The sequence below is a fragment of the Penicillium soppii genome (assembly GCF_028829465.1).
Source record: "Penicillium soppii strain IBT 18220 chromosome Unknown utg000005l, whole genome shotgun sequence".
NCBI classification, from domain to species: domain Eukaryota; kingdom Fungi; phylum Ascomycota; class Eurotiomycetes; order Eurotiales; family Aspergillaceae; genus Penicillium; species Penicillium soppii.
The window spans coordinates 1,929,663-1,955,535 of NW_026643235.1; the positions used below are offsets into that span (position 1 = coordinate 1,929,663).

General features: G+C 48.9%; 9 protein-coding genes across 9 annotated transcripts; 4 read left to right on the plus strand and 5 right to left on the minus strand.

Annotated features, from left to right (window-relative positions):
• Nucleotides 1-111: 111 nt before the first annotated feature.
• On the minus strand, nucleotides 112-3,508 carry N7529_006174 (valine--tRNA ligase; the record flags this gene model as incomplete). Its single annotated transcript, XM_057241701.1, has 4 exons — nucleotides 112-1,118; nucleotides 1,185-3,200; nucleotides 3,281-3,400; nucleotides 3,478-3,508. 4 exons carry the CDS (start codon nucleotides 3,506-3,508, stop codon nucleotides 112-114), a joined length of 3,174 nt encoding a protein of 1,057 aa, XP_057097060.1.
• A 1,149-nt stretch (nucleotides 3,509-4,657) lies between these two features.
• N7529_006175 (casein kinase II subunit alpha/alpha') lies at nucleotides 4,658-5,866 on the minus strand (the record flags this gene model as incomplete). Its single annotated transcript, XM_057241702.1, has 4 exons — nucleotides 4,658-4,756; nucleotides 4,809-5,228; nucleotides 5,286-5,659; nucleotides 5,752-5,866. 4 exons carry the CDS (start codon nucleotides 5,864-5,866, stop codon nucleotides 4,658-4,660), a joined length of 1,008 nt encoding a protein of 335 aa, XP_057097061.1.
• A 402-nt stretch (nucleotides 5,867-6,268) lies between these two features.
• On the plus strand, nucleotides 6,269-7,227 carry N7529_006176 (ribonuclease P subunit p30 family protein; the record flags this gene model as incomplete). Its single annotated transcript, XM_057241703.1, has 2 exons — nucleotides 6,269-6,344; nucleotides 6,419-7,227. 2 exons carry the CDS (start codon nucleotides 6,269-6,271, stop codon nucleotides 7,225-7,227), a joined length of 885 nt encoding a protein of 294 aa, XP_057097062.1.
• Nucleotides 7,228-8,496: 1,269 nt separating this feature from the next.
• On the plus strand, nucleotides 8,497-9,114 carry N7529_006177 (uncharacterized protein; the record flags this gene model as incomplete). The annotated part of the gene is made up of 1 exon (XM_057241704.1): nucleotides 8,497-9,114. The coding sequence occupies one exon, from the start codon at nucleotides 8,497-8,499 to the stop codon at nucleotides 9,112-9,114; it is 618 nt and encodes a 205-aa protein (XP_057097063.1).
• A 518-nt stretch (nucleotides 9,115-9,632) lies between these two features.
• N7529_006178 (uncharacterized protein) lies at nucleotides 9,633-9,969 on the minus strand (the record flags this gene model as incomplete). The annotated part of the gene is made up of 2 exons (XM_057241705.1): nucleotides 9,633-9,754; nucleotides 9,789-9,969. 2 exons carry the CDS (start codon nucleotides 9,967-9,969, stop codon nucleotides 9,633-9,635), a joined length of 303 nt encoding a protein of 100 aa, XP_057097064.1.
• Nucleotides 9,970-10,068: 99 nt separating this feature from the next.
• N7529_006179 (BTB/POZ domain-containing protein) lies at nucleotides 10,069-11,149 on the minus strand (the record flags this gene model as incomplete). The annotated part of the gene is given in 3 exon segments (XM_057241706.1): nucleotides 10,069-10,430; nucleotides 10,540-10,818; nucleotides 10,834-11,149. The coding sequence occupies 3 exon segments, from the start codon at nucleotides 11,147-11,149 to the stop codon at nucleotides 10,069-10,071; spliced, it is 957 nt and encodes a 318-aa protein (XP_057097065.1).
• Nucleotides 11,150-14,471: 3,322 nt separating this feature from the next.
• On the plus strand, nucleotides 14,472-15,251 carry N7529_006180 (ureidoglycolate hydrolase; the record flags this gene model as incomplete). Its single annotated transcript, XM_057241707.1, has 1 exon — nucleotides 14,472-15,251. One exon carries the CDS (start codon nucleotides 14,472-14,474, stop codon nucleotides 15,249-15,251), a length of 780 nt encoding a protein of 259 aa, XP_057097066.1.
• A 173-nt stretch (nucleotides 15,252-15,424) lies between these two features.
• Nucleotides 15,425-18,736, minus strand: N7529_006181 (mismatch repair ATPase MSH1; the record flags this gene model as incomplete). Its single annotated transcript, XM_057241708.1, has 4 exons — nucleotides 15,425-17,154; nucleotides 17,213-18,140; nucleotides 18,211-18,646; nucleotides 18,708-18,736. The coding sequence occupies 4 exons, from the start codon at nucleotides 18,734-18,736 to the stop codon at nucleotides 15,425-15,427; spliced, it is 3,123 nt and encodes a 1,040-aa protein (XP_057097067.1).
• A 125-nt stretch (nucleotides 18,737-18,861) lies between these two features.
• On the plus strand, nucleotides 18,862-25,521 carry N7529_006182 (ATP-dependent RNA helicase BRR2; the record flags this gene model as incomplete). The annotated part of the gene is made up of 2 exons (XM_057241709.1): nucleotides 18,862-24,938; nucleotides 24,996-25,521. The coding sequence occupies 2 exons, from the start codon at nucleotides 18,862-18,864 to the stop codon at nucleotides 25,519-25,521; spliced, it is 6,603 nt and encodes a 2,200-aa protein (XP_057097068.1).
• Nucleotides 25,522-25,873: the final 352 nt, after the last annotated feature.

The following is a 25,873-nucleotide window of genomic DNA, read 5'->3' on the forward strand; positions in this document are numbered from 1 at the left end:
GATAGGGATTCATTGCCAGATGAAAACGAGTATAGATTAGTCAAAGAAGCAATTTGAACAGAAGGAAATCAATTGATATATTTTGGTTTAAAGTACCCACACAGGGACAATCTACTCCAAGCGCAGCTTCTCAAACTCTTTAACCTGCTCTTCAAGACGAGCAGCCTCACTCTCGGCATCACGAAGACGTTTCTCTTCCTGCTCACGAACCTCAGCCTTGACCTTATCAGCCCAGCCGGGGCCGTTCATGATACCCTGGGAACGGCGGACACTTTCGCGAGCCTTCTCAAGGCTAGCCTTGGCCTTCTCCTCCTGCTCAAGAGCAACCTCCTTAGAGACGCGGAGGTAAACAGCGGCCTCGGCACCGACAGCAGCGACGACGCAGCCGGAGGGAGGGGTCTTGTTCTCGGGACCGAGGTGAGACAGTTCGCCGAGGGTCTTACCACCTAGGGACTTGATGGTGGTCATCTCCTCAGCAACGGTCTTTTCACTGGTAGTGTCGTAGGTCTGGATGATGATATCGGCCTGGGTCTTGACTTCGTACTGGGACAGGATGGAACGGATGGCCTTCGAGGTGTTGAGGATGAGCTCATAGGCCTTAGACGCGGCGGGATCGTCGAATTCGGCAATGTACTCGGGGTACTTGGCCTTCATGATGGAGATGGTCTCATCGCCGGCGCGGCGGGGAATGCGCTGCCAGAGGTGCTCGGTGACGAAGGGCATGATGGGGTGAATCATGGTCAGGGCACCGTCGAGGGCTGTGTAGAGAGTCTGCTTGGCGGACTCCTTAGTCTCGGCGGAAGTCTCGTCGGCAAGGAGGTATTTGGAGTTTTCGAGGAAGACATCGCACAGCTGGGCGTACCAGTATTGGTAGGAGATCTGAGCGGTGCTGGAGAATTCACGAGCCTCGAGAGCCTCGTTCATCTCCTTGGCGGCCTGGTTGAATTTGTGCAGAATCCAGCGCTCGGAGAGGGACTCCTGGCCGGTCTTCTTGACAGCAGCCTGGGGCTTGAAGTCGTCGCCGAGCTTGCCGAGGACGAACTTAGTGGCCTGGTAGATCTTATTACAGAACTTACGGTAGCCGTGAATGACCTGGATATCGAAAGCAATATCACCTCCTGCAGATAGCCGTTAGTACAAATATTTGAACGGGGGGGGGAGGAAGTGGGGTTGCATGAACATACCACCCGTGGTGTAAGAAACGAGAGCAAAGCGCAGAGCGTCGGCACCACACTCGGGAATACCCTTAGGGAAGGCCTTCTTCTGATATCTGGTAGCAGCGGCAATCTCCTTCTCGGCAATGTTACCAAGCTGGAGCTTGTCGTGAAGAGCCTGCAGCTGAATTCCCTCCATGACATCGAGGGGGTCGATAACGTTACCCAAAGACTTGGACATCTTGCGGCCATCGGAATCTCTGATCAGGGAGTGACAGTAGACCTCGCGGAAGGGAATCTGGCCAGTCATCTTGATACCCAGCATGATCATACGGGCAACCCAGAAGAAGAGAATATCCCAACCGGTCTCGAGGACTGAGGTAGGGTACAAGTTCTCGAAGTCGTGGGTCTTGCGGGGCCAGCCCAGAGTAGAGAAGGGCCACAAACCAGATGAGAACCAGGTGTCAAGAACATCGGGATCACGGACAAGAGTAAACTTCTTACCGGGGAACTTCTCCTCGGCCTTCTTGCGAGCATCCTCCTCAGTGCGGCCGGTAACCCAGAGGTTGCCGTCACTGTCATCGCCATCTTCACCTTCGATTTCGACGAAGTAAGCGGGGGCCTGGTGTCCCCACCAGAGCTGACGGGACAGACACCAATCGTTGAGGTTCCGCATCCAGCGGAAGTAGCTCTTCTCGGCGCTCTCGGGGCGGATGATGATATCGCCCTTCTCAACAGCCTCGATGGCGGGGCCAACCAGGGTCTCCATGGCCATCCACCATTGCGGCTTCATAATAGGCTCGATGACATCGTTGGACTTTGAGCAACGAGGCACCTTCATGGGGTTGTGCTCCCACTTGACGTACAAGCCAGCCTCCTTGAGGGCATCAATGACCTTGTAACGGGCATCGAAACGTTTCATGCCGGCGAAGGGTCCACCGTGCTTGTTGAAGGTACCATCATCGTTCAAAACGGAGATGAACTTCAGGTTGTGGGCCTTGCCACGGTTGAAATCGTTGAAATCGTGGGCAGGGGTGATCTTAACGGCACCAGTACCGAACTCAGGATCAACATCAGGATCGGCAACAATGGGAAGCAGACGGTCCACGAAGGGGTGGCGAGCGTTCTTGCCGATCAGGTGCTGGTAGCGCTTGTCATCGGGGTGGACAGCGATACCGGTATCACCGACCATAGTCTCGGGACGAGTGGTGGCGATCTCAATGCGCTCCTTAGTGCCATCGATCTCGTAGCAGAAGTGAGTCAGAACACCGAACTCGACCTTTTTGTCGTAGCCGGGCACATCGAGAAGAGTGCGGCCCTCAATTTCCTTGTTCTCGACCTCGAGATTAGAAAGAGAGGTGTTCAAAGCCACACACCAGTTGACCAGACGGTTGGCACGGTAGATGATACCCTCTTCGTGGAGACGAACGAAGGTCTCGGTCACAGCGGCTGATAGATTGGGGTCCATGGTGAAAGCCTCACGGCTCCAGTCAAATGAACCACCGACTCTGCGCAAGGCGTTCTTGATGTTCTTGTGATATTCATCCTTCCAATCCCAAATCAAATTAACCATGGCCTCACGGCCAATGTCATGGCGAGTCTTCTGCTCCTTCTTCCACAACATCTTCTCAACAACACTCTGGGTCGAGATACCGGCGTGGTCCATTCCAGGAAGCCACAGGGTAGTCTTGCCCTTCATTCTTTGCCAACGGATCATGGTATCCTGGAGGGCGTTGGTCAGGGCGTGGCCCATGTGAAGAGAACCGGTAACGTTGGGAGGGGGGATTGGAATGACGAAGGAGCCTTCCGGCTTGACCTTGCCATCAGGACCGAACTCAGGTTTGAAGAGATCGCGCTCTTCCCACCAGTCGAGACGGCCAGCCTCAATGACGTTAGGATCGTATGCATCGGTAGTCTTTTCCTTCTCAGGCTTGGCCTTCTTATCGGCCTTGGGAGCAGCAGCCTTTTCAGCGGCAGCCTTGGCCTTGGCCGCCTGCTTCTCCTCGAACTTCTTCTGCTTTTCAGCCTTCTTGCGGTCCTTCTCCACTATAAGCCTAAAGTATCAGCAGATGCTTTTTGTGTGAGACTTCCGACGAAAGATCCCAATGTAGATTGCGATAACATACACTCCTTCTCAGTCTTCACCTTGGGAGCGGCGTCTCCGCCTTGGTGTTGACCGTGGGGATCCTTTGCGGCGGCATCGGCGATGTTGCTGCGGGTCTGTTGGTCGACCTGAGGGGGGGGCGCTGGTCAGGGGAGCCGTAGGCTCACCCGCTATAGTCTATAAGCTTCTGCGCCGAATGTAATGAGTCATTGAACTCACTGGGATTTTGGGATGCAGAGTTCTGAGCCATCCTTGAGAATGCACGATATTGAGGAGTAAATCTCCAAGGCGCCGATTGCGCCACGAACCGCCTGATAAGTATCTTGAGAGATGGATAGATATAAGGAGGGGAGGTTGTGCGAAATGCGGGCAATTAAATTTCCCACGTCGGATGAACGAATGAGAGCGCGGGGCTCGGTGGGAGGCTCGGTGGAGTCACTTGGAACACAATTGTATGCGATTCAACTTTTGCTTCGAACTCATTGAATCCTTTTCTTTTCCTTTTATACGTGTTCTTTTTTATTTTTTGGTTTTGTTTTTGATCTTCCTTTTTTCGGCCAAAGGACGTTACGATAACCCTCACGTGATAAGCTGGAGCCAACGGGTGATCTGACGGAAGATCTATGTGCTATAGTTATTTATATACTGTACGACAATGTAGGTTCATGCATTTAGTCTATTTCATTCGAGGAACATGAGCGATTTTAGGCACAATGGCTCGGTCGATCTCAAATCCAGCAACTAGCCCTATATCTATGAATTTAAATGCCTACATAATTGTTGAACATGGTATATCTCCTACACAGATGCACTTAGGGTTATCTTATTTTTTATTTTTTATTTTTTATTTTGCTCCCAACATTTAATTCGTAAAGCAGAAAGCGTCAAATGCAATGCGTAGTCTTAGGAAATTCCCGAGAATACCATCAGCACCCAGTAGAAAAGCCAAAACACCAATTCAACTAACGGAAAAATCAATTAAGGAACCCACGAGCAACGCTATACAAATAGAAGAGATGAAAAAGGATTTCCCCATCTAGCACGCTGATTTATCACGCTCACTGACACTCCAAACGACCTAGGTGATAAGAGGATTGGAGAGGAAATTAAATGTCATGATGTCTTGTCATCAAAGTCGTCTTCATTCGAAATTTGATCATTTGCCGCAGCCCATTATTTGAAGGGCCAGTGAAAAAGGAGGAACAAGGGATGATTACGAAGACCAAGCTCGTTTCATAGATTCGATCATCGTGGTACCGTTCATATCGGCAGGTTTCAAATGCAAAAGGGAATCGTCATGATGCCCGCCGCAGTCTGGACATCCTGCGGGTACTTGAAATCTGGGCATCGCAGTAAGGAGATTAAAGCCATGATCATCAACAGTTCATGCGAGAGATTTTCAAGGCAGGGTCACGTTGTTGTGGCTGAGAGCCTGGGCATCAGCACGGACGGGGTCGAAGTAGTTGTGTGCCATGGCTTCCTGGGCAGTCAAGCGTTCCTGGCACAACAAGTTAGCTAAGTGCAGACACGAGAGTGGAAAGACAACATACAGCATGGTCGTATCGCAGAAGCTTGTCAAGGAAGTCAATGGCCTCATCACTGACGAAACGCTGGTTCTCGGCGTTGACAAATGAATGCCACGGCTTCCGAGGGAAGCGGGAGAGGATGTCGTCGTATTGCGGGTCCAGCTCAATATCGTACTTATCCAAGTATTCAAAGAGCTCCTCGGTACCGAGAACCTTGGCAATCTTGACCAACTGGTCGGAGTTGCTGTTTCCGTGGAAGAAAGGCTCTTTGCGGAAGATCATGGATGCGAACATGGCACCGAGAGACCACATGTCCAGGGAGTAGTCGTATTCCTGGAAATCAACGAGCAGCTCAGGACCCTTGAAATATCGAGACGCGACACGGACATTGTATTCCGTGCCCTTGTGGTAGAACTCAGCCAGACCCCAATCGATCAGGCGAAGCTAAAAGGAAAAGTTAGACTGCGACTCTCAAGCTGACATCTGTATCAATCCTCTCACCTTGCGCTTCTCATGATCAATCATGACATTGTGGGGCTTCACGTCACGGTGCATGATACCTTTGCTGTGACAGAAGTCCAGCGCCTTGAGAAGCTCGTAAACGTAGAAGCGAACATCGTAATCGGAAAAGCGGGGGTATAGGGTCCGGAAATCTGTGTTGTTGATAGCCTCAAAGACCAGGCTGGGGGTCTTGCTCTGGTTGTCGCGAACAACATCGAGCAGAGCGACAACGTTGGGTCCTCCAGCAAGATTTTGAAGAATCTTGATCTCACGCTTGATCTTCTTCTTCTTGACAGGCTTGAGAACCTTGATAACACACTTCTGGTAGTTGACGACGTTGATGCCCTCGAAGACCTCAGAGTACTTTCCACGACCTGGAGTGAGGATAGTCAGCAAAATTTGGCCCCAAAGCTTAATCATCGAGAAATTGTAGTCTAAGATATTGCAGAAAAGGATTTGATCTCACCTATCTTGCGAACAATTTCGTAGTTTTCAAGAACACCCCAGGAGATGTTGACACTGTCATAGTCCCAGTAGGACCGAGGCATATGCTCGTTGACATCGGCATAAACTCGCGCCATCTTGAAGATGACAGGCGGTTTCCGAGTGCGCCCACAATTGAGAGATGTGCGGCGGGGTCACGAGGGGTGCCGTGTGACGGATAGAGGGGCCGGGGAGGGGTATTGACGTAGGGAGCACCAGCAAGCCTAGCAACTATTCAGCCCAAACACAGTGCCCACAAGAGACTTGGAGCAATGGGATGGAGTGAGATATTGTGGTGATGATTAGAATGAGATCCGTTCCGCCTTGGAGTCACGGGACGAGGGTTGTGGGGAGCAGAACAAATTTGGTTAGCGTCGGATCAATAGTTGTTCCGATATATTTTCTGAATTGCCTGTTTGGGACAGTTCGATGTGATCAAAAAAGTGAAGAAGACAAGCGATAATAAGTTCCTCGGGAAGCACTCTTCCTTTAAATACATCATGTTTTTCGACTTGAATGTCCCTTACAGCCCCGATGACCCGGAGGTGCCCCACACTCTTAACTTCCTTGCTGAACGTAAGTCATCCATTCCGGTGTTCGGCACCAGATGCGCGCTTTGGAGCACATGAGGAGCTGACCTGACTTGTTAGTTGGTTACACCACCGTTGCCTTGTCCCAAACAATTAATGGAAAGATTCCCCCAACCCTCGCTCCACCTTCTCTTCCGACAAATGCGCCGAAATCTCTCCAACTGCTGACCCGGTTAACCTTGACTCTTGCCGATCCCGCGCAAAACAATCGCCTAGCGGCCCTGAGCCAAGCTTATGACATCGTTGCTTTGCGTCCCACAAATGAGAAGCTGCTTCTCAACGCATGCACAAATCTGGAATGCGACGTGATCTCGGTTGATCTCTCAGTGCGACTTCCATACCACTTCAAATTCAAAATGTTATCCGCGGCTATCTCACGTGGAGTCCGCATTGAGATTTGCTATGGACCAGGGATCACAGGGAGTGGTCTTGATGCGCGGAGAAACCTCATTGGAAATGCGACTTCCTTGATCCGCGCGACACGCGGTCGAGGCATCATCGTGTCCAGCGAAGCACGACGAGCCTTGGGTCTGCGAGCCCCATGGGACCTGATCAATCTCGCCTGTGTCTGGGGTCTATCACAAGAGCGTGGCAAGGAAGCAATTTGCGAAGAAGCGAGGAAGGTGACCGCGTTGGCCAAGTTGAAGCGGACCAGCTGGCGGGGCATTGTGGACGTCATTCACGGTGGGCAGAAAGCTAAACCCGAGGAGTCGGCAAAAAAGACGAAGAGTGTACAGAAGTCCGTTGTCGAAAACCCCCAAGAGCCCGAGCAAGCAGAAAACGGGGTCGATAATTTGAAGAGGAAGGCCTCAACCAGCTCTGAGCCTGTGGTCGAGGATCCCGATAAGCCTCTATCGAAGAGAGATTAAACGACGAGCCAAGAAAGCAAAATTTGATGCAAAGGGAGAGAATGCCACTTGATTCAAGCTTGATACCGTACCTTCAGTCTCAGTCATCGAAGTTGAACTGTTGACTCTCGGTGCTTTCACACAACCTTCAGGCCTGGGGACATAATTCTCCTGTCATTGGCAAACTAGAACATTGCTCTCTAAAAAATGAGCACGGATCTAGGAATTCTCGAATAGGGTTTCACCTCGGTTCTACTGGGCCACTGTCCAACATACTCTAGCCATACATACACCCACAAAGAGCACAGTCTTGGGCACCTGGAGCCATGATACTTATTGTCTTTGACAATACATTCTTTGGCAATATATCGCCTCTCGGCGTTAAACCATGTCATGCCTTGGCTTCAAGCTCGTGACTGGATCCACCGCCACACACCACAGTGCCTTCTCACGGCAGCTTCCAGGAAGGGTTTGGATGAGATACATATAATTAGGATAGACGGGGTGACAATGTCTTGGTCATCAATACAATCTTTCATTTTATTTGCTAGTTCATTTATCAAAGTTCTCCACATGTCGTTCAGACATTTCGAGGTTATAGATTCTTCAAGAGGCTCATAGCCACAGCTGTCGTGCATCTTTGCTTTGATGAGAAATACATGGCTCAATATCCCTAAAGAAGAATCCAATCAAACACAGAGTAGGTCTAGATCAGTACCTAGGTAATATGTTGGAGATTTGACCTACGCTGTGCACACTATAAACTCGGCAACAGACGAACTGATCATCCATCAAATCTGAAATAAGACTTGCATGCATTGAGTATTTGCCATAATCTCTTCTTATGTGATCGCATAAAAGAACTGGCCATCTAATCGTTTAAGGGTAGCACGCAGTGCACTTTGGCAAGTAGAGACCTCCACATAAATCGTCTGTAGGTTCCAAATGTATTTGATGCTGAAATTCCGCAAATGGGTCGCCTTGTGTTTCCAAAAATACCCAGGCTACGTTACCTTTTAAAAATATCCACAAATGCTTTGGTGACTGTGTAGTTGTGTACTTACAGAGCAAATTAGTGGAAGTATCACGTCTCTTTTTCAAGTGTGGGAGATTGATACCACATATAAGGCGGCATGGGGGAGAGGGCCCGGGATACAAACAATCGATGTTTGAAATGGAAATAACCTGTGAAGATATCTCAGACCTCACACTGTTTCCTTTTCATAACCCTCTTTCACTCTTTTTTCTGAGAAAGGCCCAAATACTTTCAACCCTTATGCTACCTTACCTATGGAAACACCCTTTCTCAGAACCAGCTTGAACAGCCCAATTATTATCACAACTGACTCAAGTTTGAAAGGCTCAACACCGCTCCCAGCCTCGAAGACCAAACTGCAAGGAGAGCCATCTTCATCTGCTATGAAGTTCAGCGACAGTGCGTTGTATGAGCTTGATCCTGATGGAGACGTGACACTCTATACAGTAAATTCTCCATTGGTGAGGTTCAATAAAGAAGACAAACGTAAGGATGAAGGTGGAAAAGACGAAGCTTACGAGCACGGTGCGAGTCCAAATGTTACCAGCAACGACGATGAAACCATGACCGACAAATTGAAATGTCCTGATCGATTTCTGGTCTCCTCAAAGCATCTCAAATTGGCATCTTCCTTTTTCAAAGCCATGCTCTCAAATAGCTGGGCCGAGGGAAGAGCTCTGACCACGAATGGAACAGTCGAGATCCCCGTCACCGACGTCAAACCCGAAACTCTGATGACAAGTCTAAATGCTATTCATGGAAGGTTTCGCAGACTTCCTTTGAAAATGACGCTACAGGAGCTTGTTGATGTCTTGGTCTTTACAGACTTTTTTAAGTGCCATGAGGCTATTGAGCTGTTTGCCAATGAGTGATTGTTTTAATGTATTTTGTAACACCATATTGAACCAGGTTGATATATCCCATTTTTTGTGCCTGAGCGGCTGAAGGTGAACTTGCTGTCTGCAATCAAAGTGCACAAAGTCGGGTTCGCAATACTGATTGCCTGCTTCCCAGCAACTATGATGCTCCACCGTCATGCAAAACCGATAATTATGAAAAGCAATCGTTGGAAACGTGTCGAATTTTGCTGAAAATGAAATCATTCAATCACCGCGGCATCTTGAGGCCTTGGATACTGTTCAGGTCTGCGTAAAGATATGCACGAATTCCCCAAAGAGAGCTGCGGTTGTCGCAAAGCCCTTTACCTCTGCATGGGCACGCGGAGAATGATTGGAGTTGTGAATCATGGTGTAGATTGTAGAAGGACTCTTTCCATCGAATGAGATGGAAAAAGAACCCTTGGGCAACGCAGACTTGGGTTGAACAAATATTTATTCCATTTGCAGTTAGTTCCTTGAGAAGAAGTCCTAAATATGCGGCATCACATTGTCTAGTGCAAGAAACTGGCGACAAGAGCTTTTGCAGGCGTTTGTTGATTTCGGAATGCATGACTTGCAAATAATCTGCTCTCGCTTTGTTTATTCCGTCTAAGAAGACGATCAGTTGACCTTGCTGCAATGATAAGATGTCGGTTTTATGGACTTACCAGGGACAAATGCTGGGATTGGTAAGCCTTCAGTCGTGAAGTCACATGTTCCTGCTACAATCGCACTTTTGGTGGTGATCGCGAAGATAGTATGATCCTTGAAGACTGAGGCAATCATGATCCACTTTTTGGAATCAGCCCCAAGCAACTGGTGATCCGGTCCGACATAATGTGACTCCATATGTAGTGTATGATTGCCTAGAATCTTTGATGATGCTTCATGAATTGAATGTGATAGACTTGAGCTGCAGCAGATTTGAGAGCAATTATCAAGACGTTTTCAAGATTCCATGGTGATGGAGAGTGTTGGTGATTCAGATGACTTGAAACCTTGCAAGTAGTTGTGTAGATTCTTTGCATGCTTCATAGCATCATTGCCCCAAGGACTGAAGCTGTGAATGCAGGTACGCTTTGAAAAACCTTCGCACTGAATGTCCTGATTGAAGTCCACGACCATTGCGCTGATACCAGAAGGGCTTATGCCCTGGAATGGGATTAATGTTGAGTCAGGTAACGTGAGATGAAGCAGCCGAAAAGTTAATCTGTGGGCTTTTAGTTGTTTGAGAAGGAGGCCCAAACACTCTGCATCACATTTCGGGTGGCAATAACTCGCAGTCATCGATAAATTCTCAACGTGTGACTCTATTGCACATAGAATCTTTTTCAGGAAATCTTCTCTAGCCTTATCGATGCCATCCACGGAGTAAAGCGAATGTTAGTTCGACGTCATAAGACTTTGCATTCTACTTACCTCTGATAAATGCCGGAATTGATAGATTTTGGGTCTTGAAGGGGCCTATTCCTTTCTCCATGGCAGTTTTGGTAGTGCGCTCCAGGATATCATCAACTTTGAAAATCCATGAAATAGCGATCCATTTTGTAGTCTCCTCTGACAGCTGGGATGGGATAGTTGGCTTGAGATTCTCCATCCATCTCATAGCGCTTAGTTCGACAACTTCATGGCATTGAAAGTAATCTGTGGCCACGGAGACATCAAGAATCTCTTGTAGAGAGGGAGATAATGTCCGAACTTTTCGCTAGTGACCATGAATGAGGTACAGGATTATAAGGAGTGTATCCGGCTTGCAGTCCACAACGGGGATTTCCGTCATCCCGGCTGCTAAGGCCCTTCCTTCGGGCCAACGTTCGGTCAACAAAGACTTGAAATATGGCGAAGCTAATTTGAGATGCTTTGATGAGACAAGGAAAGATGCATCATCGCCAGAGTTTGTATAATTGGAAAACTGATGGCCTGGTGTGTACAGGACGACATCTCCGTCGGGATCAATTTGTCGCGTTTCAGGGCTCATAATGGTCGAGGTTGGAGGGCAGTCACCGCGAGGTCTCTTTTTGGGAGGCATGATGGTAGCCGAGGGAGAAAAATAACACAGTGGAAACAGATATCAGGAAAGGATGGCAATTGATGTTTCTTATTGAGCTAAAAAAATCAGAATGTCCATTCAAGTGAAACGGGACTGAGGCGTGTGCTCGGCGGCTACTATGGTAATCAAGACCATGCGGCGCTCCAAGTTCGAAGTTAGTCTCTCAAATGTAGGCTTGAGCTTGTCGGCAAATGAAGGATGAGAAGGGCCTGCGCTTTTCATCGGATCTGGAGAGACCAGTAGAGAGTAGATCATATCTAAAACGTCTGGATATAGCTTGCTTATGTTAAAGGATTGCAGTACAGCAAGATTAGAGAGTAATAAGCCACCATTTAGAGGCTATTGAAAAGAGATTATAAATAGTGTAAATGATGAATGGTAAAAATATCGCATCAAAGTGTTATTTTGGAGTGTCGCCCGATTTTCTAGATCGTATGTCGATGGACATAGGAGTGGGTTTCGCAATCCAGGTCTAAAATCAACCGCAAAAGAGACACTAAAAAAGCGATGACACATAATTTGTTAAGAAGAACGAAGGATGTAGAAATATTCAATAGTCAGAACTTTACAAACGTGCGATTCATGCGACTTGAGCAACTGGCGAATATATGATAGCACAAACATAACCCCCAGGGGCTAGGAATTTCTAACCAAAGGGCTGTTTTCTCTAAAATTTGATTTTAAGTGATGAGCCTTGTGTATCTACTTCTTCTCTAACGAATGGGAGGCATAGAGCCATCCATTATGGCTTCAAGTTTGCAGAAGCTTATTGGAAGAATGGGGGCCGCAGGTTGCTCCTAACAGACTGCAGCTCGTTGCAGTGAGTTCATAGCGGCAAGTTTTACTTGGAAGTCTGTTCCATTTGCTTCAAACTAGCGATTTGCCTGAAATCAGTGTTGGGAGCTTTTGTAGTTGCACCGATCCGAGTCGTAGCTTGTTCATGATATCCATTTGCTTTCAATATCCTATGCAAGAAATCATTATAAACCTGGTCCTATAGGCGAGAAAAAGAGGCTCTAGAAAAACCGACAGATGCTAATAAGAGTTGATAATTTAGTAGTTAGTATCTTGCATCTCTCTTGATTCATTCGATCAATCACGTTGTTGTCCTCTATAGCTAACGCATTTGCTATACTTACCGAGGTCCAAAATTAATATCAGCCTTACAAGATTGAGTGGTTAGCTAAATCGTAATCTTTGGCTTTCCCATACTGCATCTGACTAGACGTGGAATGTGACGCTGAATTCCTGCAAGCTTAATCCTACCCTTCTTGCTTGCTAGTTTGGGCACGGCTGCATCGAGGATGCAACTTGATGTTACATCTTTATACACGATTCAACAATTCAACGACCTGGAATGATGTTATCGTCCATCAGCGCTGTACAGAGATTGACACAGGTGGCAAAAACGTAGACCAGATGTCGATGAGAAAAGAGGGGAAATGCATCAAGTATACAGTACATGAATGAATCGGCAAAAATATTAAATTCTACAATGGCCTCGGATCTGAGGGAAATGTTGCAATAGGTCATTTTCGTGACGCATCATGCAAAGACACTGCATGGCCTTTCCCCTCCCCCTCAAGTATCCTGATCCTATCACATGTTGGCCTCCAACCGAAAATACAAAGATGAAAGCAAGATTATTATCATATGAAGAGTCGTTTCCTGTTTCCCATCCAGAATGAATATGCAAAAGCTTCAAAGGAACGTCATAAATCATGTATAAAAGGCTATTTCTCTCGGGTGTGTTCGGAGCCTAATCGCTTGGTTAATTTATAGGTTGTGGTTTTCAAAGAACCAACTCACCATGTCCTGCATGTATCTTCACTACATCCACCAATTACTCGCGTTGCTTATGTGGAGATGTCATTAGATGACCGTGTTGCTCTTCACAGCGCTTGGCCGGGGATGAACCTGGTTAGATTCGTTCACCCAACTGCCAACATAGTCTATGTTCCGCTGGAAGGTCTCTGTGGACGTATTGCTTTGGTGAATTGCTCGTGTTAGCAGCTGCTTTAGAGCCTGGACCAAACAAACAAAATAGTGCGATATACTTTTGGGTCGAGCTTGTATAGGTTTGGTTAGATCCTGTTGCAGCAGCAGCAACACCCCGAGAACCACCAGTGCCGGTGGTTTGTTGCGACGAAGTTGGACCAGATGGTGAATTCATTTCTGCAAGTGATATTGGTGCTTGAAATGATATATTTTTCATTAATGGACAACCAATAAATGCGAGAAACTCTTCTTTCTTTTGAAAGCTCAAAATAAAAAGTATAGTAAAGAAAACAGGGGATCATGAATACTTTAATATCCGAGGTTTCTATAATATCAAAGACATCATGAAATGACGACGCGGAGTCATGAAAGATCGGTGTACACTTCACTTCTCTATTGTATTCTCCAGATCAGGTATTGCATCCGGACCAACGGGTATACTATTGGCTAACATTGAGCATGTGCATGTAATATCTGCCCAAGATGTTATCTCGCGGCCCTCAGAGCCTCAATTGAAATAAACTTGCAAAGAAAATTGAGATTAACAATTGCCTTACGACTAGCTTGAAAACCACCTCATCTTTGCTGGCATTTTATATTACTGTCTCAGATTCAAAGGTTGGATCTGTCTGTGCTCAACAAAATTGCATGTAAGAAGTAAATCCAAATGGCCTTTTGGTGTCTGCACCGTGCTTTCGGTGGCGACACCCAATTACACTCCGTGTAAAGCGCTATACGCTGAATGAGCATCCACATAGCATTTCCGCACTTACATCGAATCATTTCAGTCTCTCGTTGGGCATCGACCTGCCATTGTACAAACCTAAAGACCCACCCAGGGGATTTGGAAATAAGTTAATTCCAATCAAAGTTTTGTCCACGGACCAGTTTTAATTCTATCGTCAGAGAACTGGCTCATCTCGCTAAGGGGGAGCTGTGCGGTTGATCCACTAAGAACTTGCCTTGTGGCTGAGACTGTAATCAAAAAACTCCTACCTTCCCCAAGAACAAAGACAATGTGAAGGACTTCAAAATACAAAGAAAATAAGTCTAATAAATTCCAACAAAACATGAAGTTATATTCGTTCAATGGAGGTATAGGTGCCGATATACTTCGGCCCCGGCCGCTTATCTTATCGGTAAACCATCACCGGAGCCCGCCGACATCTCCGCATTAACTTTCATAAAACCGCTATCCAATCTCTTCTCTTCTTCTTTTCATGAATTCATAGACGGTAGAGACAAAAGTTTGAACAACGCACATATACCTTGATACCTCGTTACCTGATACCCAAAGCCCACCATGGCGCCGATCCTCACCACCAATCCAACAATAACGCTTACCCCAGAACCTCTCACACCAATGAACTTCGCCCAATTCGGCACAGCAGTAGTCTCCCCCCTACCACGGGAACTGAGTGTCGCCCCCCAACCGTCCTCCCTTCCACCATACAACCCAACTCCAGTCCTAGCGAACCAAAACTCCGCGCTGAAATACAGCCCCATCTCCCCGCTCCTCGACCACTATAATGGTAGTCCAAGTGGCCAGCCCTCCGAAGCACGCATGACAATGTTCTGCTGTTTCCCTCGCAAACTACGCACCATCACAGCCGGCCAGTCTGAGAAGGAAGTCTTCGATGTGCGCATTCTAGAGCGCCACCCGTTCACGAATCAGACGTTCATCCCGGTGGATCTGTCTGCGCATTCAAAGGTCGGGGATGGAGAGGAGGAGCCGCTGTTTTTGGTGGTTGTTGCGCCTACGTTGAAGGGGCAGATTGCTACTGCGAAGAATGAGGCCGGGGAGACGGTCACGATTCGGGATCCGCCTGATTTGAAGAATGTTAAGGCGTTTGTGGCGCGGGGTGGTCAAGCTGTTACTTATGGTGTTGGGACTTGGCATGCGCCTATGGTTGTACTGGGCCGGAGGCGAGTGGATTTTGTTGTTGTGCAATTTGTTAATGGGGTTGGGGACGAGGATTGTCAGGAGGCTGCGTTTGGGGAGGGAATTGTGGTTGATCTTGGACGGAAGGGTCAGCTTGGTCGGGGTGAGAACCAGCCTAGGCTGTGGTCGGCTAAGTTGTGATTTATAGACTTGTCCATGGAGTACCTCCGGGCTTTGAAAAGGTGTACAGGCTCGCCAGCCTTGATGTGGGATATTGGTGTATTTAGATAGAGGCCGAAAATATTGTACATAAATATCATACATAGTACCAAGGGCACGAATCAATCAGAGCGTTTTCCTCCCAGGAACTAAAATTAGAGGTTGGTTTCATCCAAAGTCCCAGCAGCTGCTGTTTCATTTCGCATCTCCTGACGAACGCGTGTAGCAAGCTCCAGCGTTGTGATGGGCAAACCAGCAAGCTGAGCAACCTTCAGAGCATGAGACTGGCGATTTACACCCTTGCGTAGCTTGTGGACGAAAGAAAAGGCCCCTGAGGGTAGGTCTTTGACATCCGTGCAGTACCGTTCCAATTTCTCAAACTTCTCCGTCATATCCGCGAGAGCATGGAAATGAGTTGCGAACAGGACACGAGACTGATTGTGATAGTGCAAATGATGAAGGCACGCGAAGCTGACAGCAGTACCATCTTCAGGTGTTGTTCCGCGACCCACTTCATCCATGATTACAAATGACTTGGGCGTGGCCTGCTTGAGAATGGCAGCTGTTTCCAGCATCTCTACCATGAATGTTGACTGATCACGGAAGAGGTCATCAGCTGCGCCGATCCGACTGAATATTTGATCGACAATACCGATTTCGGCATAAGCTGCAGGTACAAAAGATCCCACCTGTGCGAGAATGGTGATCAATGCGTTTTGTCGTAAAAATGTACTTTTGCCTGCCATGTTTGGTCCGGTGATGAGCCAGATGCGCTCAGAATCACCCAGAAAGCAATCGTTGCTCACAAATGAGCGCCCTTGTTCCTCAAGACCCAACTTGACGGTGGGATGTCTTCCGCTAACAATTTTGTGGCAGGTGCCATCATTGAGGATGGGTCGTACCATTTGCTGCTCCTGGGCTAGAAGGGCAAATGAACAGGCCACGTCTAGTTCATCCATTACTGCAGCGTTTCGGCGGATTTTGACCAAGTTCAAGATGACTTCACGGCGGAGGCGCTCAAAGATTGCCTGCTCCTCTTGACGTATCCGAATTTTCACATGGTCCATTTTTGCACCTAGCTCTGTCCAGGCTGGTAGGTAAAAAGACCGCGTGGACTTAGTGGATGATACATTTCGTGTGACTCCCAAGTCTTCTAAGGAGCTTTGAGAGATTTTCGCCCCTTTGACGTGGCAAATATGACCCAATCCTGGTGTCCATTTCAGGCTCAAGGCTGATGAATCAACTGAATCACGCAATCGCTGGGTCAAAGATACTTTTTCTTCACTTAAGCTTTCTAGTTTCTTGTGCAGGGTGTTCAGATTTCGACTTGCGTCACGTCTCATGATCCACGTATCGAGGGGACCGGAGTCAGTGTCGACTGCGACAGCTCGCTCGCCTTTCTTGGCCCTGACCTTTTTCGGCAGTGCTTCGAGCTCGCTGGATGTGCCCTCGTCCATGGTCACCTTTTGCGCCAAACTAGCTGCCTCTGCGGCGGTACTATCTTCAATGCGTTGTTTTTGTAGTAGGCCTTCTTCGTCGATTGCTGCGAGTATTTGGTCCGCCAGCGCAGAAGGGCCATCAAGGTAAAGACGTGCGATCATGGAGCTAATGCTGAGATTCGAATCGAGCGAATTAATTGACGATGGCAGCCTACTGTGATCCGAAAGGACTTGTCTGACTTCTTTGGAGGCCTCAATCGCACGGGATAGACATATTAAGTCGTCCGGGTCGCCTTTGCCAAAGGCAAACTTTTGGACCAAGCGCTGGGAGTCATAGCTACGTTTGAGGAGTTGGATGATACTGTCTCGAAGTTCCGCATTTTCGATAAAGACTGAGACCAGGTCCAGGCGTTCGTTGATGACTTGCAAGGACGTGGACGGGGAAGCTATGTGCAACGAGTCAGTAAAATGAAACCAAACTAGCTTGCCAAGAGTGAAATGTACTCAGTCGATCTCGTAAAAGCCGTGCTCCGCTTTTGGTAGAAGTCCTTCGGACCGCGTGAAGAAGACTTCCTTTCCCAAAACCATCTCTTGCTGTTTCTAGTATCTCAAGACCACTCAAACTATTACGATCAATGCTCATTGATTCATTGAGATGTCTTCGAAGAGGAGGCTGGAGCTTGAGATTTGATCCTTGTAACTGCACACGAATATATTCAAGTAGGCTGTACCCAGCTGCGACTTCCTCAGAGGTGAACGAGGCTCGCGTATTCTCAGGAACGGGGGATTCAAGCATTGATCCCCATTCAGATATTGGTTCAATTGCTTTGGGAAATGGGAAGAAGGTGATAAGGCGGTGGTCATGCCCTACCAACATTTGCAGCTCATGTCCGATAACATCTTGAACGTTTTGATCTACTAGAATCTCACGAGCCCCGATTCGGGCAATTGCAGATGGCAGCATCTGAGTCGTTGTGAGTTGAGTGAAGAAATCACCCGTCGAGAGATCTAACCAAGACAATCCTACTTGCTGAGGCACAGAAGACAACACATGCTGATGCGGTGATTCTCCATCCTTTTGGGCATGCTGTTTCAGCTGCGATTCCAAAGTGGGAAGATCCAAGTAGATTGCCAGCAGGAAGTTGTGCTCGGAAGGATCAATGAACTTCTCATCAATCAACGTGCCGGGTGTGATGATCCTAGCTACCTTTCGATCAAACAACAGACCTGAGCTCGTTTTGTCTTCTGCATTTATTGCGAACTCTTCGCTAATAGCCACATACTTGTTGAGATCTTGGACGAGCATTTTGAGGAAACGGTCCAATTGAAAGAACGGAAAGCCGGCCATGGGCACTGGTCCACCGTTGGTCTTTTTAGTCGCAAGCTTGAGACCGAGCAATGGTGCAAACTCTTCAGCCTGCTCAAAATAAAGCTGCAATGTGGAAAGTCAGCGAGCCGGTCATTTGTAACAGCCGAACTATAAGCTTGGGTCATCCTTGTACCTCATAAAAGCCCCCAACACGAGTTAACACAACACAGTTCTTGAATGTCTGCATATTGTTTCGATGTCCCTGTACCACAGTCGGATAACGGGGAGCCTCATCGACTCGATCATCATAAGCATCTAATTTGAGAACACCTTGAGGAAGGTCTTTTAGTTTCACTGTTGTCTTGGTCTTGGCGCCTCGTAGCTGGACCTTGGGGGATAGGCGATATATCGAGGCTCGACGCGCATGGTGGCAGATAGTACGGTGTACTTGACAATGATAAGATGAATTTAACGAAGGTAGAGGCCTCAAATGTCTGAAATAAAGAACCAACTGGGTAGACAATCGACGCATAGTTGCGACGCGCTCTACTTGATCGATGAACCGGCAGAACCACAAAAGCTCCCCTCCTTCCGCCTTCGCCACCGAAATCTTCCCGAGCTGCAACTCCCTGGCTACATCTATCTGCAATAGCCTTGGCTGATACCTTTCTTCCTTTGACGTTAATTTACGAGAGGATGAGCCAGGTTTGTGAGACCATTTGAAATTTCTATAAATTGCCGATTTCGTGTATCGGCGCGGCCTGAGTCTTGACCTCCGCAGGCAGATTCTTGTCGCAACTCATTCTTTTCATCGTTTTCGTGATTTAGCCATACAACCACCAAAATGGCGGACCAAAATATTTCGCAGTACAAGTACTCGGCGATGTCCAACCTGGTTCTCCAGGCGGACCGTCGTTTTATCAGTCGCACCCAAGATGAACCCACTGGAGACCCGGAGTCTCTGGCAGGTCGCATTGGGATCCGGGAGATGGGTGCACAAGTTGCGCGTGCCAACGCCCCCAAATCTAAGAAGGCAGCTCCGACCGGTCTCGAGCGGGGAGCTATCGGAGAAGGCGAAGATGTGCTTTTACGTGAACAGAAGAAGCGCACGCGCGGACAACCAGCACAACTACGCGGCCAGGGTATTCTCTCAGCAGCCGATGCATTTATCGAAGGCCTCAAATACCGTCCCCGGACTCCCGCAACCCGAGCCACATACGATCTTATCATCACAATCACCGGAAGCGCCCTGGGCGATGTCCCCCATGAAGTCGTTCGAAGTGCTGCGGACGCCGTGTTGGAATACCTCAAGGATGAGGAAATGAAGGATTTCGATAAAAAGAAGGAGATTGATGATCTTTTGGGAAGCTCGATGAACCCTAAGGAATTCAATGAGCTTGTAAACCTAGGCAAGAAAATTACAGATTACGATGCCCAGGAAGATGATGAAGAAATGGACGATGGCGTCGATGAAGACAACGGCGAACTCGACCAGCGCCAAGGTGTCGCTGTTGTCTTTGACGAAGAAGACGAAGACGATGACCGTATGGGCACCGTTGACGAAATTCGTGACGACGACGAGCTCAGCGACGATGAAGCAGACGAACAAGACCGGCCAGATGCTGACGATGCCACAAGTGTCAAAGACGAAGACGCGGAGGAAATGGTTATCGATGGAGGTCTCGGTGAAAACGAGAAGTCCGCAGACAAGACCGGATTGAAGGTCTCGGCTCGCGAAATCGATGCTTACTGGTTGCAGCGCCAAATCGGCGCCCTATATTCAGATGCTCACATTCAGCACGAGAAGACCGACGAGGCGCTCGCAATTCTCGGCGGCAAGGAGGAGGATGGAACACCAAAGCCCTTGCGCGACGTTGAGAACGACCTGATGGAACTCTTCGACTACGACCACCCCGACCTTGTTGCTAAGCTGGTCACCAACCGCGACAAGGCCGTCTGGGTTACCCGCTGGAGAAGAGTAGCAGAGGACGCCGATGCTCGTAATCTGTTGGAGATTGAGATGGTTGAGGCTGGCCACCGAGCGATTCTGGACGAAATTCGCGGCAAAGAAGCCGGCGACGACCTTGCAGACCGCCCCGAAAAGAAGATGAAATTTGACTTGATGGACGTCGATGTTCCTTCAGGTACAAGTGCAGACCAAAAGCCCGAACAGTCCGGCCCTCTTCAGCCAAAGAGAACCATCAACTTAGAGAATCTCATCTTCCACCAAGGTAACCATCTCATGACCAATCCCAACGTCAAGCTGCCTCAGGGTTCTACAAAGAGGACCTTCAAGGGTTACGAAGAAATTCACGTGCCACCTCCCAAGGCGAAGAAGGAGGCCGGCGAGAAGCTTCTCCCGACCACCGAACTGCCTGAATGGGCCCGTGTTGGATTTGGAACTTCCAAGGAACTCAACCGGATTCAGTCAAAGTGTTACCCCTCAGCTTTCCACGACGATGGAAACTTGCTCGTCTGTGCTCCCACAGGTTCCGGAAAGACTAACGTCGCCATGCTCACAATTCTCCGGGAAATCGGGAAAAACCGCAATCCCGAAACTGGAGAAATCATGCTTGATGACTTCAAGATTGTTTACATTTCTCCCTTGAAAGCTCTGGTACAAGAGCAAGTCGGTAACCTAGGAAAGCGTCTGGAACCCTATGGCATTCGAGTCTCCGAACTAACAGGTGATCGCCAACTCACCAAGCAACAAATCGCCGATACTCAGGTCATTGTTACTACCCCTGAAAAGTACGATGTTATAACTAGAAAGGCATCCGAGACTAGCTACACTAAACTCGTTCGTCTTATTGTCATTGACGAGATTCACCTTCTTCACGACGACCGTGGTCCCGTTCTTGAGAGCATCGTCAGCCGAACGATTCGCAGACAAGAGCAGACCGGAGAACCGGTACGAATCGTCGGTCTCAGTGCTACTCTTCCCAACTACCGTGACGTGGGAAGCTTCCTGCGTGCCGACCCCGTCAAAGGTGTATTCCACTTCGACGGCACTTACCGTCCTTGCCCCCTCAAGCAAGAATTCATTGGTGTCACCGACAAGAAGGCCATTAAGCAGCTGAAAACTATGAATGACATCTGCTACACCAAGGTCATGGAACAGGTCGGACAACGCCGAAACCAAATGCTTATTTTCGTCCACTCTCGGAAAGAAACAGCCAAGACTGCCAAGTACATCAGAGACAAGGCCCTCGAGAACGAAACCATTGGCCAAATTCTGCGCAGTGACGCAGCCAGCCGGGCTATTCTCTCTGAAGAAGCAGAGTCTGTCGATGATGCTGGTCTGAAGGACGTCTTGCCCTACGGCTTCGGAATTCACCACGCTGGTCTTAGTCTTGCTGATCGTGATTCCGTCCAAGCTCTTTTCGCAGATGGAAGCATTCAGGTTCTTGTTTGTACCTCGACTCTGGCTTGGGGTGTTAACCTTCCTGCCCACACTGTTATCATCAAGGGGACCCAAGTATACTCACCTGAGAAGGGTGCTTGGGTCGAGTTGAGTCCACAGGACGTCCTGCAGATGCTGGGACGAGCTGGTCGACCTCAATACGATACATTCGGTGAAGGTATCATTATCACGTCGCAAGCGGAGATTCAATACTACCTCTCACTTTTGAATCAGCAGCTGCCGATTGAGTCGCAGCTGATGAGCAAGTTAGCCGATAACCTGAATGCCGAGATTGTTCTTGGCAATGTCCGTACGCGCGATGAAGGTGTGGAGTGGCTAGGCTACACATACCTTTACGTTCGGATGCTCCGGTCACCTGGCCTGTACAGTGTCGGTGCAGACTACGAGAACGACGATGTCTTGGAACAGAAGCGAGTCGACCTCATCCACTCCGCCGCTGCTGTCCTTGAGAAGGCCGGCCTTGTCAAGTACGAAAAGAAGACAGGACGTTTGCAGTCAACCGAGCTTGGACGTATTTCCTCGCACTACTACATTGGTCACAACTCGATGTTGACTTACTCGCAACACCTCCAACCCTCCATCACAACCATCGAATTGTTCCGCATCTTCGCTCTTAGCGACGAGTTTAAGTACATTCCAGTCCGCCAGGATGAGAAGCTTGAGCTTGGAAAGCTGCTTGGTCGAGTTCCCGTTCCTGTCAAGGAAACCATTGACGAACCCCACGCGAAGATCAACGTCCTTTTGCAAGCCTATATCTCTCGACTCAAGCTTGATGGTCTTGCTTTGATGGCAGACATGGTCTATGTGACCCAATCTGCTGGACGTATCATCCGAGCCCTCTTCGAGATTTGCTTGAAGAAGGGTTGGTCCTCAGTAGCCAAGACTGCACTTGATCTTTGCAAAATGGCAGAGAAGCGCATGTGGCCAACTATGTCTCCCCTCCGCCAATTCCCGCACTGCCCTAGAGACGTTTTGCAGAAGGCCGAGCGAATTGATGTGCCCTGGAACAGTTACTTCGACTTGGATCCCCCGCGTATGGGCGAGCTTCTTGGCATGCCCAAGGCTGGGCGTGTTGTGTGTGACTTGGTGTCCAAGTTCCCCAGGCTGGATGTTCAGGCTCAAGTCCAACCCATCACGCGGTCCATGCTGCGCGTTGAGCTGACCATTTCGCCCAACTTTGTTTGGGATGATAATATACATGGCAACGCTCAAGATTTCTGGATTTTGGTTGAAGACTGCGATGGCGAGGAGATCTTGTTCCATGATAGATTCCTGCTTCGTGGTGAATTCGCCAAGTCGGAGATGAATGAGCATCTCGTTGAGTTCACCGTTCCCGTCACGGAGCCGATGCCCCCTAACTACTTCATCTCGCTGGTATCTGACCGATGGATGCATTCCGAGACCAAGATTGCTGTTTCTTTCCAGAAGCTGATTCTCCCCGAGCGCTTCCCTCCCCACACACCTTTGCTGGACATACAGCGCGCACCAGTCAAGGCGCTCAAGCGCGAGGATTACCAGGCATTGTATCCCGAATGGCAGCACTTCAACAAGATTCAATCCCAGGTCTTCAAGTCAGTCTTTGACACTGATGACAGCATTTTCCTTGGTGCCCCCACGGGCAGTGGCAAGACTGTCGTCGCTGAGTTGGCCCTGCTTCGGCACTGGGCAACTAAGGAGGGTGGCCGTGCGGTTTACATCGCTCCCTTCCAAGAGTTGGTCGACCACAGACTCGCTGATTGGCAGAAGCGCTTCAGTGGCCTTGATGGAGGAAAGACCATCCTCAAGCTTACGGGCGAAACCACGGCCGATCTTAAGATCTTGGAGCAGGCTGATCTCGTCCTTGCCACTCCCGGTCAGTGGGACGTCTTGTCTCGCCAGTGGCAGCGCCGTAAGAACATCCAGACCGTGCAGCTGTTTATCCCCGATGAACTCCACTTGCTGGGTGGCTACGCTGGATACGTCTACGAAGTCATCGTGTCTCGCATGCACTACATCGCCCTGCAAACTGAGAATGAAATGCGCATCGTTGGTCTGAGTGTGCCTCTTTCTAATGCCCGCGATATCGGAGAGTGGATCGGTGCCAACAAGCACACGATATTCAATTTCAGCCCGCATGCCCGTCCTGTGCCTCTGGAGCTTCACCTGCAATCCTTCACCATCCCTCACTTCCCCTCACTCATGCTGGCCATGGCTCGTCCCGCCTACCAGTCCATCCTGCAGCTCTCGCCTGACAAGCCCGCTCTTGTCTTTGTTCCTAGCCGTAAGCAAGTCCGTGCTACTGCCTTGGATCTACTATCAGCGTGTGCTATTGACAACGATGACGATCGCTTCCTGAACGCCGATGTCAGTGAACTTGCCCCGCTGCTTGAGCGTATCCACGAACAGACTCTCGCTCAGTCGCTTTCTCATGGTATTGGTTACTACCACGAGGCCCTGAACGCCACCGACAAGCGCATCGTCGCGCACCTCTTCCGCATCGGTGCGATCCAGGTGATGCTGGCCTCCAGGGAGGTTTGCTGGGAACTGGACATCACAGCCCATTTGGTAATTGTCATGAACACCCAATTCTTCGACGGCCGTGAGCATCGCTATATCGACTACCCCATCAGCGATATCTTGCAAATGTTCGGCAAGGCCTCTCGCCCTGGTGAGGATAAGCTGGGCCGTGGTGTTCTTATGGTGCCTGCAGTCAAGCGCGACTATTATAAGAAGTTCCTTAACGAGGCCCTGCCGGTCGAGAGCCACTTGCAGGTCTATCTTCACGATGCCTTTGTGACTGAAGCAAGCACACGGACCCTCTCCTCCACCCAGGATGCGGTTGATTGGATGACATACACCTACTTCTACCGCCGTCTTCTCGCCAACCCTAGCTTCTACGGTTTGAGTGATGTGAGCCACGAGGGCCTGAGCACGTTCCTGTCCGAGCTTGTCGAGAACACATTAAAGGAGTTGTCTGAGGCAAAGATCATCGACCTCGATGAGGAAGACGATAGTGTCTCGCCTCTGAACGCTGCCATGATCGGTGCTTATTACAACATCTCTTTCATCACAATGCAAACTTTCCTGCTTTCTCTTTCGTCTCGTACCAAGCTCAAGGGTATCCTGGAGATCGTCACTTCGGCGACCGAGTTCGAATCCATCCAGATTCGTCGCCATGAGAGTCACATTCTCCGCCGTGTTTACGACCGCTGTCCGGTTAAGATGGCTGAGGTTTCCTTCGACTCGCCTCACTTCAAGGCATTTGTCCTCCTCCAAGCCCACTTCTCCCGCATGCAACTCCCTCTTGATCTTGCCAAAGACCAGGAAGACATCATTCGCAAGGTCCTCAACCTTCTCAGCGCATGTGTTGACGTTCTCTCGTCCGAGGGTCATCTCAACGCAATGAATGCCATGGAGCTGTCGCAGATGGTTGTTCAGGCCATGTGGGATCGTGACAGCCCTCTGAAGCAGATCCCCCACTTCTCTCCCGATGTCATCAAGGTGGCTAATGAATACAAGTATGTGCCCCATCAGTCTCTGCCAATGTCTACCAATACTAATTGCTCTCCGTGCAGGATCAACGATATCTTTGAATTCATGGAAGCCATGGACCCATCTGAAAACAAGGACTACGCAGCCTTGGTCAAGCGACTCGGTCTTGACAACAAGCAATTGGCGCAAGCTGCGGCGTTCACCAACGAGAAGTACCCCAACATTGAGCTTGACTTTGAAGTCGAGGATCCCGACAACATCACTTCTGGTGAACCCTCATATCTCAAGGTCAAGATTGAGCGGGATATCGAAGAGGATGAAGAGCCCGACACCACCGTCCACGCACCCTTTTACCCCAACCCGAAGATGGAGAATTGGTGGTTGGTTGTCGGCGATGAGAAAACTAAGAGTTTATTGGCTATCAAACGTATCACGATCGGCCGCAAGTTGGAGCTCCGTCTGGAGTATGTTGTTCCCACACCTGGTGAGCATGAGCTGTCTCTCTACCTCATGAGTGACAGTTATGTTGGTGTTGACCAGGCGCCTACATTCTCCGTGAATGCGGCTGAGGGTATGGACGAAGATGAAAGTGAAGAAGAGGAAGAGTAAATTTTGATTTGAATTTGTAATAATAGTTTGGAGCTTTAGGATGCAAAAGGTGTTCTTGATTCATATTTTTCTATAAATATTGTCATGTTCATAAATTTACATTGTCTACTTTGTACACTGAGGAATATGTAGCCCTAGAGTTGTAGATGACTTCATATAGTTGTCTGTCTACTCCGTACTCCGTTCTGTACACTAACACTAACCCCGATCAGGGTCCACCCCGCAAGATTGTCCAGCCCCCCCCTTCTCCAATTCTCTTTTCACATCTGCTCTCTTCCATCTACTTATTATTAGACCCTTCACATATTCCATCGTTTTTTAAATCTTTCTCTACATCTACGTTGATCTTAGT